We start from the raw sequence: 15451 nt of genomic DNA, 5'->3' as shown, positions 1-15451 counted from the left end.
TGGCGCCCGAGCGGCTACCTTCCCGGCGCTTGAGCAATGGCTGCTGGGTCGGGAGCAGGCGTGGTTCTCCTTCCTGCCATGGATCAGGGCCCGGCCTACCTCCCGGCACTTGAGTGATGGTTGCTGGGTCGGGAGCAGGCGTGGTTCTCTAGGTTATGTTTTCAATAAAAACGCTTACAGAACTTAACATTACAGCCAGTTCTGGTCCCTTGTATGTTGGTTAAAGCTGGTGTTTCATGGAGCCCTAGGATAAGGAAAAGCCCTAATCTGAGCCATCCCCATGCACAGTTATCTTAGAGAGTCCTTGGGTCACTGACCTGTTGGCTGCCCAGCAGCCATTATGGAAATAGCTGGCCTTTCCTGGGGCTTCCTGTGCTTTGGAGATGGTGTGGGCAAGCTGAAGAGCTGACCATATGCCCAGGGACTATGAGACAGTGGCAGACCTTGAATTAGGAGTCACCACACTCCCACCTGTGTCCCTATAAGTTGCTCTCAGCCAATCAAGAACATTGGACTGGCCACTTTCTTTCCTGCATGGCTGCCCCAGGCATTGCCCCATCTCATGGCTCCAGAGCTCTAGGACACCAAAACTCTGTGTGTGCAGGGCTGGGGGTGGGGGTAGGGTAATATGAAAGACATTTGGGACCATGGGGAAATTTATTGGGCCTTTGATGTCAGGTACTATTTTGGTACCACTGTTAATTTCTGCAGTAAGACAGTGATTTTTGTAGTTATGAAGGAAAAAGCACTTCTTAGAGGAGACTCATACAGTGTCTTTAGGAGTGAAGCATCATAGGGTTATGGTTCTGCCAGAAACGGAGTATGTGCATACACCTGTACAGGATGCACTGTGTCCCTGTTCGGCACTTTCAGTTATCCGAAGACTCTTTCTCAAAATAAAAAGCTAGGATTAGAACCAAGTGTTGCTCTCTGGCAAGGCTCTCTGTGGTCTAGTCATAGCTGCATTCTCCCTCAGGGCTTCCCCATCCATGTGCCTATCTTCTTGGCCCAACTTTGTAAGGCCTTCTTATGTCTTCTGTCTAAGGGTGAACCCTGTGAAAGTAAGGCTTTTCTGTTAAGTTGGATTCGTAAGAGTATAATATGCAGATGGTAAAATGTATCCTTTTAGGGTACAGTCCAGTGAGTTCTGACAAATGTGTAGGTTTTTTGTTTTGTTTTGTTTTTAATTTAAATATGACAGTTTTGCAGCTATGACTGTAGAGGTTCCCCAGGGCCCTTATTGGGATTTGTAAATTTAACAAAGCAAAACATAATGAATATACACATAGAAATATGTATATGAACATATATATCATATATATGTATGTGTATAAAAATGACGTGTTAGATTCAAATTTAAGAGCAGCAACAAGTAACTTTTAATACAATGTACCCTGCCCTTTTGGATCTCCCTAACCAGGATGACAAATGGCATCCACAATTATTTGCTCAATTAATCTACACATGGGGCAGGTTAAGCAGCTCCTGGTCACTGGGCTTCAGCTCACGTTCTAAAGGATGAAGAAGTAAGAGAGAAGGAAAACCGAAACTGAACAGAAAATGGCCAGTGTACAGTGCGTCAGTGCTCAGATCTTATGCCACATACAGCTGTGGAGCTGAGGGTCAGTGCTCTGGAAAGGCCAGCCAAGCCCTGCCCTGAGGCCCCAGTTTAGTTCTACACCTGACCCTAGCTGTGGATGTTGGCAGGCTTTCTGTGATCAGCTTTTGTGTCAGTGACTGTGATTAAGTCACAGCTGTTTAACCTGCACTAACCTGAAGAGATCATTTAATTTGTTGCTTAGAACCTTGCTTAGGAGTCCACCTCTGATCCTCTTTTTTTTTGCTCTTACAGGCACTAGGAAGCTTTTATTTTCTTCATGAGTCCTTAAAAAACATCTACCAGTTTGACTTTAAAGGTAAGATTCTACACTGTCTTCTGGTATCTTGATCTTGGTGCCCTTACCCTCCATGGTTGGCTTTTTTGGGTCTCTTCCATCCTGTGTCTTTGTGAGAGTTGCCTGTGTGGTCTTTGTTTGGTGTCACTTTTTGCAGTCATTAACACAGGGACTTCCTGTGAAAACCTGGCTCTCTAGTTTCTCCAAAATGGGGATGCATGGTGACCCTGGCCCACTCTGCCTGACCCATGCCATGTGCTAAGCCCCTGCACCTGTTTTGCTCTAGAATGCCCCAAAGCTTTGGCTTTCTTGCAAGAATTCAGAGGAGAGGTGATAGTTTTGTATCTATACTAGTACCGGTGAGAAGATGAAACAGAATGAGAAGATAGCATATAGACCCTCCTCATTTAATGACCTAATTTCCATTCCTGGGACTAAGTTGTTAAACGAATTGGTTGCTAAATGAAGAATTATATATAGTATGAACAATACAATATTTAGAACAAAGACATGGTCAAAGAAAACTCCAACTTGATGAATTTGCTTTCATTTGCATAACATATGTAATGTGTAACAACATAAAACTATAGTACTATACTGTACAGTACAATCAGGAAAAATTACATTACTGTATAAGCAAGGTGCACTTTCCAAAAACACCCCAAGCCTCTATAAACAAGATGTACAGAATGGTCATAAGTCCAAACAATTGTTAAACAGGTGAGTCATTAAATGAGGACTATTTATATTTCAAAAACAAAAGTTGATAAGAATACATTTTTGTGGCCATGAAAAATGCTGTCCCTTGGTTAATGACCAGTGCCGTGGGTCTGCGCTGTCTTCCGAGGGTGCTCCTGGTCAGACACCCTGTCCATTTGTTCACTCCATCCATAGAGGGAATCTGTTACCCAGATGAGAAATGTTTCACTGTGGACCTGCTGGTGTTCTGGGTATTTGTGTGTCTACTGTCCACTCTGTACCTTCTTTTACTTTTGTGTGTAAACCATCCTGAGCTCCATGCAGGTCTGGAGCTAGCTCATGTCAATTTGAAATATCATCAAAGTTGTAGTAACTGTAGACAGTGACTAATTGTGTCAGTTGATACAGATTCATTATTTTTGCTCACTTGGGAACCTCTTGAACAGTCTTATTTATGTTAATTGAGTAGTGATACCATCGCCATCCTGATAATGGGCAGGATCCTGGGCAGCAGAATAATTTTTCATTGCCCTGTTGCCTTTGAGTTCTTTAGACACTTAAATACCAGCACTTGGCATTCCCACTAAGGAAGTGGGCCAGAATGAGACAGCCAGGCTGTTCTCTTATGTCTCTATAGACACCAGTCAGCATTGTGCTGTGCCTTCACCAACAGATGATTAGACACAGTATGCCCCATGTGAGGCTGGGGACAAAAGGAGGATTAGCCTCTTGGAAATTTGTATGATAAGCATAAAAGAGTTTTGAATCTATAGAACTTTTTTTAAAGAAATCACTGATGTACATACATATTTTACTACTAAATGAAATCAACCATGAAATACCTGGTTAACCCATAGTTTATATAAAAACCACAAGTTAGATAGACACGTCACTCTAGTAAAACCTTACTCAGGGGCCTCTGCATAGTCTGCAGTAACAGAGACAGGGCAGTAATGGATAATGAATCTGGATGTGTGTTCTGTGAACAACCATAGTAGCCTGGCAAGTATTGTAGCTGACCCTCTGTGAAGCTTTGTAGTGTTCTGAGTCTCAAGCTGGGGTGGCCCCTTCTGCCCTCTTCATGCCAGTTGCTCTTCTGGCTTGAGTTGAGCTAGTCAGAGCACAGCAACCCAGGATTTGTGAAAAGTTTGAATAAATTTTTAAAAGTAGCCTGAATTTAAAAAGTAACAGCCTTGTAGGAAATTTAAGGAGCACTCAGAGATATAGATAAAAGATGAAAAGACTTCTAGTTTCTACCCCAACATTTAAAGAGTTTGGAAGACATGGCTGCCATTCTCACAAGAAGAAAGCAAAACTCAAATAGACAGCTCATCTCAGATCCACAGGGCAAACTGCTGCTCTGAACAGACAGGTGGCCTAAGGCCACCACTTCTCAGGATCAGGAACTGGCCTGGATCTAGCAGCTCAAAGAGCTGGGATTAGAGGTTCCATTTGACCCAGCTATCCCTCTGCTGGATATCTTTCCAAAAGAATTAAATGAATCATATCACAGTGATATATGTGCATCCATGTTTATAGTGGCACAGTTTGTAATAGCTAAAACTTGGAAACAGCCCGTTTGCCCATCACTTGGAGACTGGATAAAGAAGATGTAGTTTTTCTATACAGTGGAATAAATAAATACTCAGCCATAAAGAATGAGAAATTAGTCATGCGTAGGAAAATGGATACATATTGAGGATATACTCCTAAGTGAAATAAATAAGTCACACATGTATAAAACCAAATAGTTTCTCTGTGTGAAAAACTATAGTGGTACATAGATCCTAATGATATAATTGACAGTGTGAAATAGGAAGAAAAGGGCTAAAGATGTAGGGGAAGTGGGAAGGGTAGGGGAAAGGGAATAAGGGAAAAGAAAAAAAATGAGAAAAATGAAAAAATGGAAATAAAGTATTTGTAAATAGGGAAGGGAGGAGGGGGTGAAGGGAGGGCAGGGATAAGGGGAAAAACTGAGAACCAAAACCTGTCATGTAAAAGTACAAGATTCCAATGATGAATGTAACTGTAAATGTATTAATAAACTCAATGAGAAAAAGAAGAGAAGGTTCTAAAATCAGTTTAAGATTGTATCTTGACCTAGTAGAGGAAAATCAAATGCAAAGCAAGCAGAAGAAAAAAATAATTCTAAAAAGGAATAGAAATCAACAAAATTGAAAACAGAAAATCCTTAGAGAAAATTAGCAAAACCAAAATTGCTTTGAAAGGATCAACAAAACTGATTAAGAAAAAAAAAAAGACAAATTATTAATACCAGAAATGAGAGGGACTATCACTACTTATTCCATGGACATTAAAAGTATAATAAAAGAATATTATTAAAAAGTCTCTACTTATAAATTTAATAACCTAGTGGACCAGTTTCTTGAAAGACACAATCTATGAAAATTCATACAAGGAGGCCTGGACAGTACAAATAAGCCTATAATGTAATGAAATTGAACCAATAATTAATAATCTTCTGGAAAAGAAAGCACCAGGCCTAGGTGGGTTTATTGGTAAGTTCAAAATTATATCTTTTCTCTACAAGTCTTCCCAGAAGTTAAAAGCAGAGGGTCAGTTTCTAATTCAATTTATAAGGCCAGTATGGCTCCAGTACCAAACCAGATAAAAATATTACAAAGAAGAAAAACTACAGATTAGTATTTCTCATGAACATAAAATATAGAAGTTTTCAACAAAATATAGGCAAATTGAATCCACCACTGTATGAAAAAAATTACATACTGTGATCAGCTTGGCTTTATTCGAGATAAAATTGGATTTATTCTAAGCTTGTTCAATATTTGAAAATCAGCTAACCCAATGCATCACATCACAGACTGTCTTAGTTCACTTTCCTAATCACTGAGACAAAATATCCAACACCTGTAACTTAAAGGAGAAGAGGTTTATTCTGACTCACTTTTTTTAGTCCATGGTCAGCTGGCTCCAAGGTATAATCAGCACAGTGGAAGGGCCAAGGTTGCTCATCCCATGGCAGCCAGGAAGTAGAGAGAGAGAGGAAAGAGAGGAACTAGGGACAAGAATACACCTTTCCAGGTCGTGCTTCCAGTGACTTATCTCCAACCAGGCCCCACCTCCTAAATGCACATTTAGCTTCTTAGGTAGTTAGTGGATGACTCCTCTGAGGAGTATGACAACCCCAGTGATATAGTCACCTTCCAAAAGTTCCACTCTGAAGACATGAGCCTTTTGGGGGACAATTTTTTTTTATTTAAACCATAATATTCTGTCCCTGGCTCCCAAACAACTTATGTCCTTCTCTTTATGCAAAGTGCATTTAGTCCATTTCTAGTAGTTGCAAAAGTCTAAACAGTTCTAGCAATGCTTCAAAGTCCAAGTCTAAAGTTGCCTCTGAAACTCAAGGCAAGCTTTTGGTTGTGAGCCCTTGTAAAAATAAAAAAGAAAGTTAAACACTTTGAACATATAATAGCATAGAGTAAACATTCCCAGGAAGATAGAAAGGAATCATATCAAAGTGAGAGGAAGACCTAGCAGGGAAACATTATATCCTATAGATCAGTGTCTAGTGCCCAGAGCAGAATGTGGTGAGATATAAGCTCTAAAGGGCTTGGGCAACCTCACCCTTATAGCATTGCTTGTTGCAGCCTTCATGGCCTCTTTCTGGGGGTGCCTTCACTCACTGCTTGTGGCTTTTGTCAACAGATGTCCAATGTTCCTGGCATCTTCCAACTCCTTGGGTCTCCACTGCACTTTCAGCTTCATTATCATAGTTTTATGCACTACCCTCTGAGGGGCACACTGCTTGGCCTTCTAGGCTTTCTGAAATCTGGGTGGAAGCCTCCTGACCTATAACTTTGGCATTCTGCATGTCTTCAGCACATGAAGCCACGGTCTACCATTAGTTCTAGCAATAGTCAGGCCCCCCTGGGTGCCCAGATGGCTGAGCACTGTGAAACAATCTCAGGGAACCAATTACCCAGTCAGCTTTTCTCAAGGGGTCCAGAGTTTTCTTCCCAAATGAAGCTTTGCAGCTTTGCACTCTTCAGCTTGTGGAGGATGGGGTCGTGCCGATTCCTGAGATACTATCAGCCATTTTTCCTATTATTTTGATGCAGAGTACTTGGCTTCTTTTTAACATGTTCTCCCTGGTTTGAACCATTGGTGGTACATGTACAACTGTTCTTTCAGGTGGCTTGAACTACTGATGGTTAGCTATTTAGCATCAGATGATGGAATTAAAATCAGAGCTGTCTGGCTGGGCGTGGTAGCCCACACCTATAATCCCAGCACTCGGGAGGCTGAGGCAGGAGGATCACTGTGAGTTCCAGAGCAGTCTGACTGCATAGTGAGACCCTGTCTCAAGAACCCCCACCCCCCCAAAAAAAGAAAGAAAAAATAACCAGAGCTGTCTGGCAGGGAGATATACAAATTATGGCCACATTGTGAACATGTTAATGATAATCTTTTTAGCAGTCATGCTGTCTATGGCCCCAACTTTTCAGGTACTTTCTTTCTTATGAAACTGCAAACTTTTCACGTTTGCTTTTTGCTCCTGATTTTAACTGTAGATCTGACTAAAAGCAGCCAGCAGTAACCCACACTACAGCCTGGACTGCTTTGAAATTTTCCCTACCGGACTGATTTTTCAACCACCCCTAATCTCAGTTTCTTTCAAAGCCTCAGGACATGGGCAAAATGGAAACAAATTTTCTGCCAGAATGTAATACACATAGTCTCTAGTCCAACTGCCAATGGAGTCTTTGTTCCCAACTGAAACCTGCTGAAGTTGGTCTTTACTGTCCTCATTTTTATTAGCATTTTGTTGTTCTTTCTAAGCTCTGATCAGAATCATCCATCAAGCTTGGCTTATAGCCTTTTAGGGCTTTTGTGCCTTAATGTCTAAGACTTTCTAAATTCTTCCCACAAATCAGTTCTAGATACTTCTGAACCATCACAGAAATGCTTGCATTCAGGGGTATCAAAACCTGTCTTACTTTCTTGTCAGTGGGACAAAATATCCAACACATACAAATTGAGGCGAGGTTTATTGTGGCTTAGAGTTTCAGTGGGTTCATTCCATGGTAAACTGATTCCAAGGCAGAAACAGCATGGCAGATAGGGATGGTGGATAAAATGCTGCTCAGATCATGGCAGCCAGGAAACAGAAAAGGGAGGAGCTAGCAACAAGAATACACTTTTCCAGTCATACCCGCAGTTACCCACATCCAACCGGGTTCACCTCCTAACAGCCCTGAACTCATTAGATGAATCTGCTGATAAGTACAGAGCCCCCATGAGCAGTCACCCACCAAACACCTGAGGTTGTGGGTGGGGGATTACCCTAAACCACAGCACAGGTATGATATCGATAGATGCAGAAAACACATTTTACAGAATTCCAACACCCATTCATGCTAAAAGCTCTCAACATACTATAAGTAGAGGGGAAATCTCTTAACTTAATTTAAAACATTTATAAGAGAATCTATAGCTAACATCAAAATTAATAAGAAATTAGAAAATGAGAGATTTGAGGAAAAGATCAGGAGCAAGGCAAGGATGTCTTCTCTCCGCCCCTTCCACATATTAATGGAAATCATAGCCAATGCATAAAGACTAAAGGAAATAAAGGGCATACTTTCAGGATGGAGTAGGGGATGGAGCTGTCTTTCTTCTCAGATGAAATTAATATCTATTTAGAAAAATACTGAGTTATAGGAATAAGAAATTACAGGGTATATAGTTAATATACAGAAGTTAATTGCTTTCCTGTGTAAGCACAAATATTGAGTGAAATTTGAAATGAAAAACTTTTTATATCAGCACACACAAAAGGGAAGTACTTAGGAATATTCATTAATAATATGATTTGAAAATAATATCTGAGGAGAACAAAACTTATGAAAGAAATCAAAGAGGTAGATAAATGGAGACAGTCCATCTTTGTGGATAACACTATGGTCAGAAAGTTTATGTCCTTCCAAAATTCCTATTTTGAAATTCTAACTATCAAAGTTATATATAATATTAGGAAGTAAGGCCCTTGGGAGATGACTAGGTCATGAGGGCCCAGCCCTTGTGAATGGAATTAATGTCCTTGTAAGAGATCCAAGGGAGCCTGCTTGCTCTATTCAGCATGTGAGAACATGCAAGGCACCATCTGTGAGGAATGGGCCCTCACCAGACATTGAATCTACTGGCATCTTGATCTTAGGCTTACAGAGAGTGAACTTGGAAAATTAGGAAGAAAATATTGTCAACTCACTGTCTCAGTTTTTCCTGATTTGACCTATAGTTGAAACACAATTCCTATCAAAATGCCTGGTTAGAAAGATTACATGGGGAGAAAAATCCCCAAATTACCAACACAAAAAATATTGAAGAAACAAAGTCAGAGGGTAGACACTACTCACTTCCAGACATCCTCTTCAGTGTCCTAGGTGAGTGGTGAGCAGAGTGCACATCTTTATCGTAGAGTGTTGTCAGCAACACAAAAACTCAGCCAGATGAAAGAATCTGGTTTGAAAAGGTGTTTGCTGCAGGAGTCCATTCTGGAAAAGATAAATCTGTGGAATAGTGAAAGATCAGTGGCTGCCAGGGCCTAGGGAAGGGTAGAGAGGTGGGTCTGTGCATTATACAGGTTTTGTAAGGCAGAGAAACTGCTCTATATGATTCTATAACAGTGGACAGATAACATTTTTATGCATGTGTCAGGATTCATCTGATGTACATCAGGAAGAGAAAAGCCTGAAGTAAATGGGGGACCTTCTTTTGGTAATTATAAATCAATACTTGTTTTGTTAGTTTAACTTCTTTAATTCAGGATTCAAGTAGTAGGGAAGCTGAGTGTGGGTAGAACAGGGACACATGGGAATGCTCCATTTGCTGCTGTATCTTCTGTAAATTTTTAAGACTGTTCTAAAAACAGTCTGTTTTAAAAAATGAAAGTCTACTTTCCTCTCCTACCTCTTCATAGACCTTAAAGAGAAACAGTATTCCCTTGGGTTTCTTATCAAGCATAGTGCTTTCCTATAGCCATCACTACCTCCCCACCTTTATTTACACGAAACACTGTAGACCCTGCAGACCACACTGCTTTCTAGTGATTGTGTGCTGTGGCTCTTTCTGCACCTGTGCATGTGTGTGTGGTGTCTGTCCTGTGAAGGGCACCTTCAGCTGAGTGACCAGGCCTGTAGGAGAGGTGTTGTGGAACTTGCAGCTTTGCTGTGAGGAGCCCTATACTGAACACACTTGAGCGTGGACATTTTTCTTCCATTTCAGGAGCAGGTGAAACTCAGCCCGTGACTGATAAGAAGCAGGATGGGTATTCCCACAGCTGTAGGTCAATGACTGGATGTCCAGGGAGTGGCTGTGTGTTTCTGCTCAGTGCTCTAACAGTCAAAACTCTTGCCTTTCACTCAGCTCTGTCCCATCTGAGCTGGGCCTGCCCAGCATTGTTGCTGTGGGAATGTATGTAGTGAACAGACCTAATCACTAGACTGTACTGTGACTGTGTGCGGGAGGGACGTCATGGGAGCAGAAGCCCTTGTCAGGGATTAGGGGTTTGTAGAGATGCCTTCTGGAGTCCCAAGCAGGGCATCCATGCAGGCTTGAGACAGGTTTTTTAATGGCCTGCTCAGGGCTCTGGGTGCTCCCCTCCCCTCCTTGCTATTTGTACTCTTCTCCCAGATAGCTACCCTAAGATAATGGTCTGCACTGTCCTTCCTGTTGTTGTGCTTCCTCTGTCTGAACCATCATCTTTCCTGCTTCTCACTCTCTGTTCTTGCTATTCCATCAAGACCTGGCCACACTCAAGTAGTAATATTTGCATGCATGGGGCTCTTCCAGATCTCTCCTGGGATGGTACAGCCCCCAGGCCTGTGCATCAGGAAATCTACACCAGATCCTATGTCCACATCCTTTCCCTGTGTTCAGGTCCCTTTGTCATGTCCTAATGTCTGGCCTAGGATCCATGATGGTCAGTGACATTCCATAAGGGTGGGCTTATAGCTAGAAAGGGTGTATGAGCTGGGCCTCTTTCAGGATCTGGATGTCCAGGAGAAAGCTTCAGATGGCTATGGTTGGATATAGGACAGGTTGGGGTACCAAGCAGCAGGCTGGCTCTGCACTGTGTAGTGGTTTGTGCCAGGCTCTTCCCTATACCCCAAATTGTGTCTTGATTCATAAGAGGCCAGCTGTCCAGCGGTGCTGACCCTTCTCAAATGTGGCTGCTACTTGGACCACCACAGCCCAACTCTGTCTAAGTACCATATGTGCTAAACACTGTTCTCTACAGGATGTGTGACCATTTGCAGTGAGTGCAGTTGGGGTTAAGTGCACCTCTGCTCTGCTTATTGGCTTAGATGATACTTGAACCTGTGTGACCCTGTTTTCATCTGCCTGGAGCTATCTTCACTTTCTCTGAGTGGGGAAACAGTAGAGAAGATGGTGGTGTTGGTGGAACTAAGTGTGCCTAAGGCTTGTAGGGGTCATTTCCATGTCTGGGAAATGTGATCAGAGGTAATGTAGTTTGGTTAGTACACAGCACTGCATCTAGAGGATGAGCTCTGATTACTCTTCCTTTCCACATTCCATACACAATGAAATGGCATCATGGTCTCCTTGAAGCTGTGTGTATGGCTCAACCTTACCTCCTTAGCACTGGCATTTTGGTTCTGCCTGGGGTTCACCCTGTACCCTGATGTGAGGAGAGCCCAGCCCTGGCACATAGCACTGCATACCTCAGTCAGCTTCTGATGTCCTATCTATGTCTGTAGAGTGGACAGTGCTCCAAAAACTGAAGGTTCCAGCTGTTCATGGTACATAAAGATTTCCCATGAAATGCTGGAAGCATAGCTAGCTACTCATTTCAAAGCTTGTCTCCGAAGAATCTGCCCAACACCCCAGAAGCTTTAGCTCATAGCATTCCTTCTCAGCCCAGAAGAACTTGGCCTGCTGAGGCTGGCAGCTGAAGGACCAGGTCAGGGCCCTGTTCCCAGGCCACTGCTCCTGGGTGGCCTTAGAGGCTGTGTTTTATCTGTGTTCCTCATAGCATCTTGCAGAGGCCAGCAGCTGTCAGCCTCCAGCCTATTACGGCTTTGAGGAATGGATTCACACACTCATTGTCTTACACCAATGAGGGCATGGGGATGCCAGTTCACAGAAGGAAAGGGGCCTATAGACCTGTCAGCCTAGGGAGTCCTTTGGGAGCCGTATCACCTGGGTGCCCCAGAGAAGTCTGGGTGATAGCTGGCAGAGCAGGTCTGGAAAACGCCCATCCTGTGTCCCTCCCTCCATCTCACATAAAAACTCTTCCCTGGAATATGAGTGATGTGGGCCATGTGCGAGGAGGAAATCGATGTTATTAAATAAATTCATGTGAAGGTCTCACTGAATAGTAATTCCATAGCCCTCTTCAATATATCCAGTGCTTTAAAAGAGGGTGCCAATTAGCCCCTGTAAATCTGCAAGCTGGGAGCTCTTAGGGGATAATGAAGTGGAGTGTCAGATTTCAGGTCGTGGAACAGGAATTTACGAGCTGCAGGCATCCCTGGAGCAGCTGCTCAGGGGAAGACCCTTGTCGGCTTCTCTGCTCAGGGCTTGCTGGCTCCCTGAGGCTACTCGGGTGGGCACGGACCCTCTGTGGCACCTGGATCCTTGGATAGCATGTAACATTGAAAATTTCAAGTCATCTTTTTGGTCTTTTCCAGCAAAGAAGTATAAAAAAGTCACTGGCAAAGAGATCTATTCAGATACTTTAGAGAGCACACCAATGCTGGAGAAGGAGAAGTTCCCGCAAGACTACTTCCCAGAGGTGCGTAACCAGGAATGTTTTGGGCTCTCATCAGCACATACGCTTTCCAGAATAAGCAAGTCAGAAGTGAAATTTAGCTCCAAACTGCCATGCTCCACTGTAGGGAGTAGGGGTGATAGTCTGGCATTGACGCTCCATCACTGTGTCTTTCCAGGAGGTTCTAAACCATTGTGGGTGGTTGGTTTGGGCTGCCCTAGATAAGGGCGGAGGGAGTCTAAGCTGTTCATTTTTAGCCTGTAAATTCTGTATTTGTCATTTCCAGGCAAAAGCACCTCCCCCAAAAGATGCAGGAAAGTATCACCTAGCTTGCCCGGTGAGCATGGGTTCCTACTGGTGTGAGGGGTCAGTCTGGCTGGCAGGAACAGCCAGCTCAGTGGGTGGAAGTTGTGTGGTTAGGGTGTGTCGGGACTGTATGGCATGGTACATCTGTCATCTTCCCCAGCAGGCACAGGATGGGGCTAGATTCCCATTCACAGATGAGGACTTGGGGTGACACCAGCAAGTGAGGAAATAGCAATCATTATGAAGCAGGTGATACTTCTCTGGTTGTGTCCATTTCTCGTGGAGAGTTTAGAAATTATAAAGTCTGGGAGTGGGCTGAGGTATAGCACAATGGTAAGATGCTTGCCTAGCATGTATGAGGCTCTGAGTTCAGTCTCTGCCACCACACTACCACCACCACCACCCGACAGAATACCCCACCCCCCAAAAAAAGTCAGGGATTTATTTCCTGTCTTACTGCCTAGTCTCAGTTATCATAAAATGCTGATTTATTTCTTTGGGATTTTAATGCTTTTTCTGTTTAGTGTTGTATGTGTTATTTTATGCAGCTATTTGACTGTGCAGTTTTGGATTCTATTACTTTTTAGTAAGGCTTACAGCCAGCATTTTTGGAGCCTTCACATAATAATCCACAGTTTCTTACCATGCGCCTTCAGCATCTGTTAAGCCTTAGTATGGTTTGCTTACCTTGACCAGAAGCATTTTGGATGCTGAAGTGAAGGACTGGGTATCATTTCCTAAAGGCTCTTTGCCCATCATTCTGGCATGTCTTACCCTTGCTGTGACATGGGAGCCATGTAGGTCTCATCTCTATAGTTCCTGGAAGGAATGCTCTGCACTTCCTTCACTGCAGCTAGCTGTGCCTGCCTAAAGAGCTTATTTTCAGCAAGGCCACAACTTTATTAACTTGCTTTATGACTTGTGCCTTGAGTGAAGGGATTGTGGCTATCTTCATGAAGGATGGGCATTCCTGTCACCCTGTGGCTCATCTTACTCATTCATCGTCCCAGGCCAAACATATGGTATCAGTGGGCCATCCTCCTGTCCTCAGCTGACTCAGGCAAGCCTCTTGGCTCTGCTTCTTTGTCTCCCTTCACACTGTGTATTCTGATCTGGTGGAAGATGGCAGGGAAGCTATGGGACCTTCCATGTACAGCCACATTCTTGTATCATGACAAAAACATTCCCTGAATGTGGTGGCATTCCCACAGAATGACCCAGTGCTGTGGTTCCCTTGAAGAAGCCACAGATGCTGGCCTCTGAGCCTGTTCACAGCTGATCTTGGACTTCTGTCCACCCTATGTTCACCCTTACTCATTTGGAGGCTCTTTGGGGCTGGAACTGACCCAGGCTCTCATCTCAGAATGACTAGAGCAGAATTGAGGGACTGAAATGGGGGAAGCTTGAGGTGGGGCTGGGAATCCAGAACTGGTCCCAGGACAGGCAGCAGATACCCTGCTCTGTGGTTTTGATATATCCTTGCAAGACACATGGGATGGATTAAAGATGGGCAGTGCTAGACATGGGCATAAGTGATAGTACATGTGATGATTGCAAGGGGGAACATTGAGGCACCCCTCCCAAACAATTCGTGTATCTTTCGTTAAAACTTTCTTCTTTAAATGTGACTTTACACTGTCTCAAATATTGAGAAGTGTGATGAATCAACAACAGGTGCCATAGACCCCATACAGATGAAGAGCAGTTGTGAGTGTGTTCATTTCATTGCCAGTGAAGCTCTCTGTTGTCTCCTGCTTTACTCTTTTGTGAGATCTTCTCCTGAAGATGGCATCTTCCCTCTGTCCAAGAGCCTTGCACATGTGTCTGTTTTGCATCGAGGAGCCTGCCACCATGAGCAGTGTTTTATGTTGCCACAAGTGTAGTTATATCCGTTGTTTATTGTTTCTGTGTGAAGTTTTTCCCTTTGAGAACCTGGTGGGCAGCCTTCATGCCCCAGGACCATATGCAGGCTCTTTGGTGTCCCACACCTTCACCTTACTCCTTACAATTCCAGAATTGAGGTTGGTGGATTCTCTCATCATGTTTCACCTTTAGCACTAAGGAGTCTGAGAGGCATGCTCAGGGAAGAGCAGAGACTGAGAGAACTGGGCACCACGTGGGACAGCTCACATTGAGCACTCTGTGGTTCTTCCAGAGATGCCTTGGAAGATCCTGACTTCTCTGTGCCATAAGCTGTAATTGTTGAGCAGCCCCTGCATCCCTAGCCAGAAGGACTCCTTCTAGGGCCTTCTTACCCCAACCCTCAGCTTTGGATCTCTCCTATCCAGCACCCTCCTTCTCTCCCTGTCAGTATGGAGAGCCAAGGCTAGAGGCCTTTGCTTTGCTCTGCCACTCTGAAAAGATAGAGTGCCCTGGATTCACCCCCAGTGGTTAGTGCTCTATCCATTTGTGGCAGTGGCAGAGTGAGGCATGGTTTGAAAGCAGTATATGAGGAGCTGTCTCCCCCCACAGAAAAGTGGCCCCAGGCAGGGTCCCTGGCCTTCATATATTCAGCAGACCTAGCTCCAGGAACATATTGTCATGTCTATAGGCAAAGGAAAAAAATGCACTTTTGAAACATGAACTCATAGGAAAGGCCATGGGTGTCTGGGTGGACCTGTCTTGACTGGGAGAGCAATGAGTGGCTGTTGATAGCCTGGTAGTCACTGATCGGCAGATCCTGTGGTAATGGGTGCCTGGACCTGCTGGGGCATTAGTATTCCTGGGTTCATTGTGTGGGAACCTATCACAGAAAGCCCTGTATTTGCCCTTG

General features: G+C 43.7%; 1 protein-coding gene across 4 annotated transcripts in view; it reads left to right on the top strand.

Moving 5' to 3' along the window:
• Inpp5a (inositol polyphosphate-5-phosphatase A) overlaps positions 1–15451 on the top strand; it is a 221898-nt gene that overhangs the window by 144679 nt on the left and 61768 nt on the right. For 2 of the 4 annotated variants that reach the window (XM_010620325.1, XM_010620332.1), the window contains exons 5-7: positions 1853–1916; positions 12293–12396; positions 12659–12709. In XM_010620325.1, coding sequence (XP_010618627.1) covers positions 1853–1916; positions 12293–12396; positions 12659–12709 — 219 coding nt within the window. The remainder of the gene's footprint in view (positions 1–1852; positions 1917–12292; positions 12397–12658; positions 12710–15451) is intronic. The other 2 variants (XM_010620338.1, XM_010620342.1) reach the window with 1 other exon arrangement.

The sequence above is a fragment of the Fukomys damarensis genome, unplaced genomic scaffold (genome assembly GCF_012274545.1).
Source record: "Fukomys damarensis isolate Sample0158 unplaced genomic scaffold, DMR_v1.0_HiC HiC_scaffold_8, whole genome shotgun sequence".
NCBI classification, from domain to species: Eukaryota; Metazoa; Chordata; class Mammalia; order Rodentia; family Bathyergidae; genus Fukomys; species Fukomys damarensis.
The sequence above is the reverse complement of the archived record's forward strand: the minus strand, read 5'-3'. Positions and strand labels throughout refer to the sequence as shown.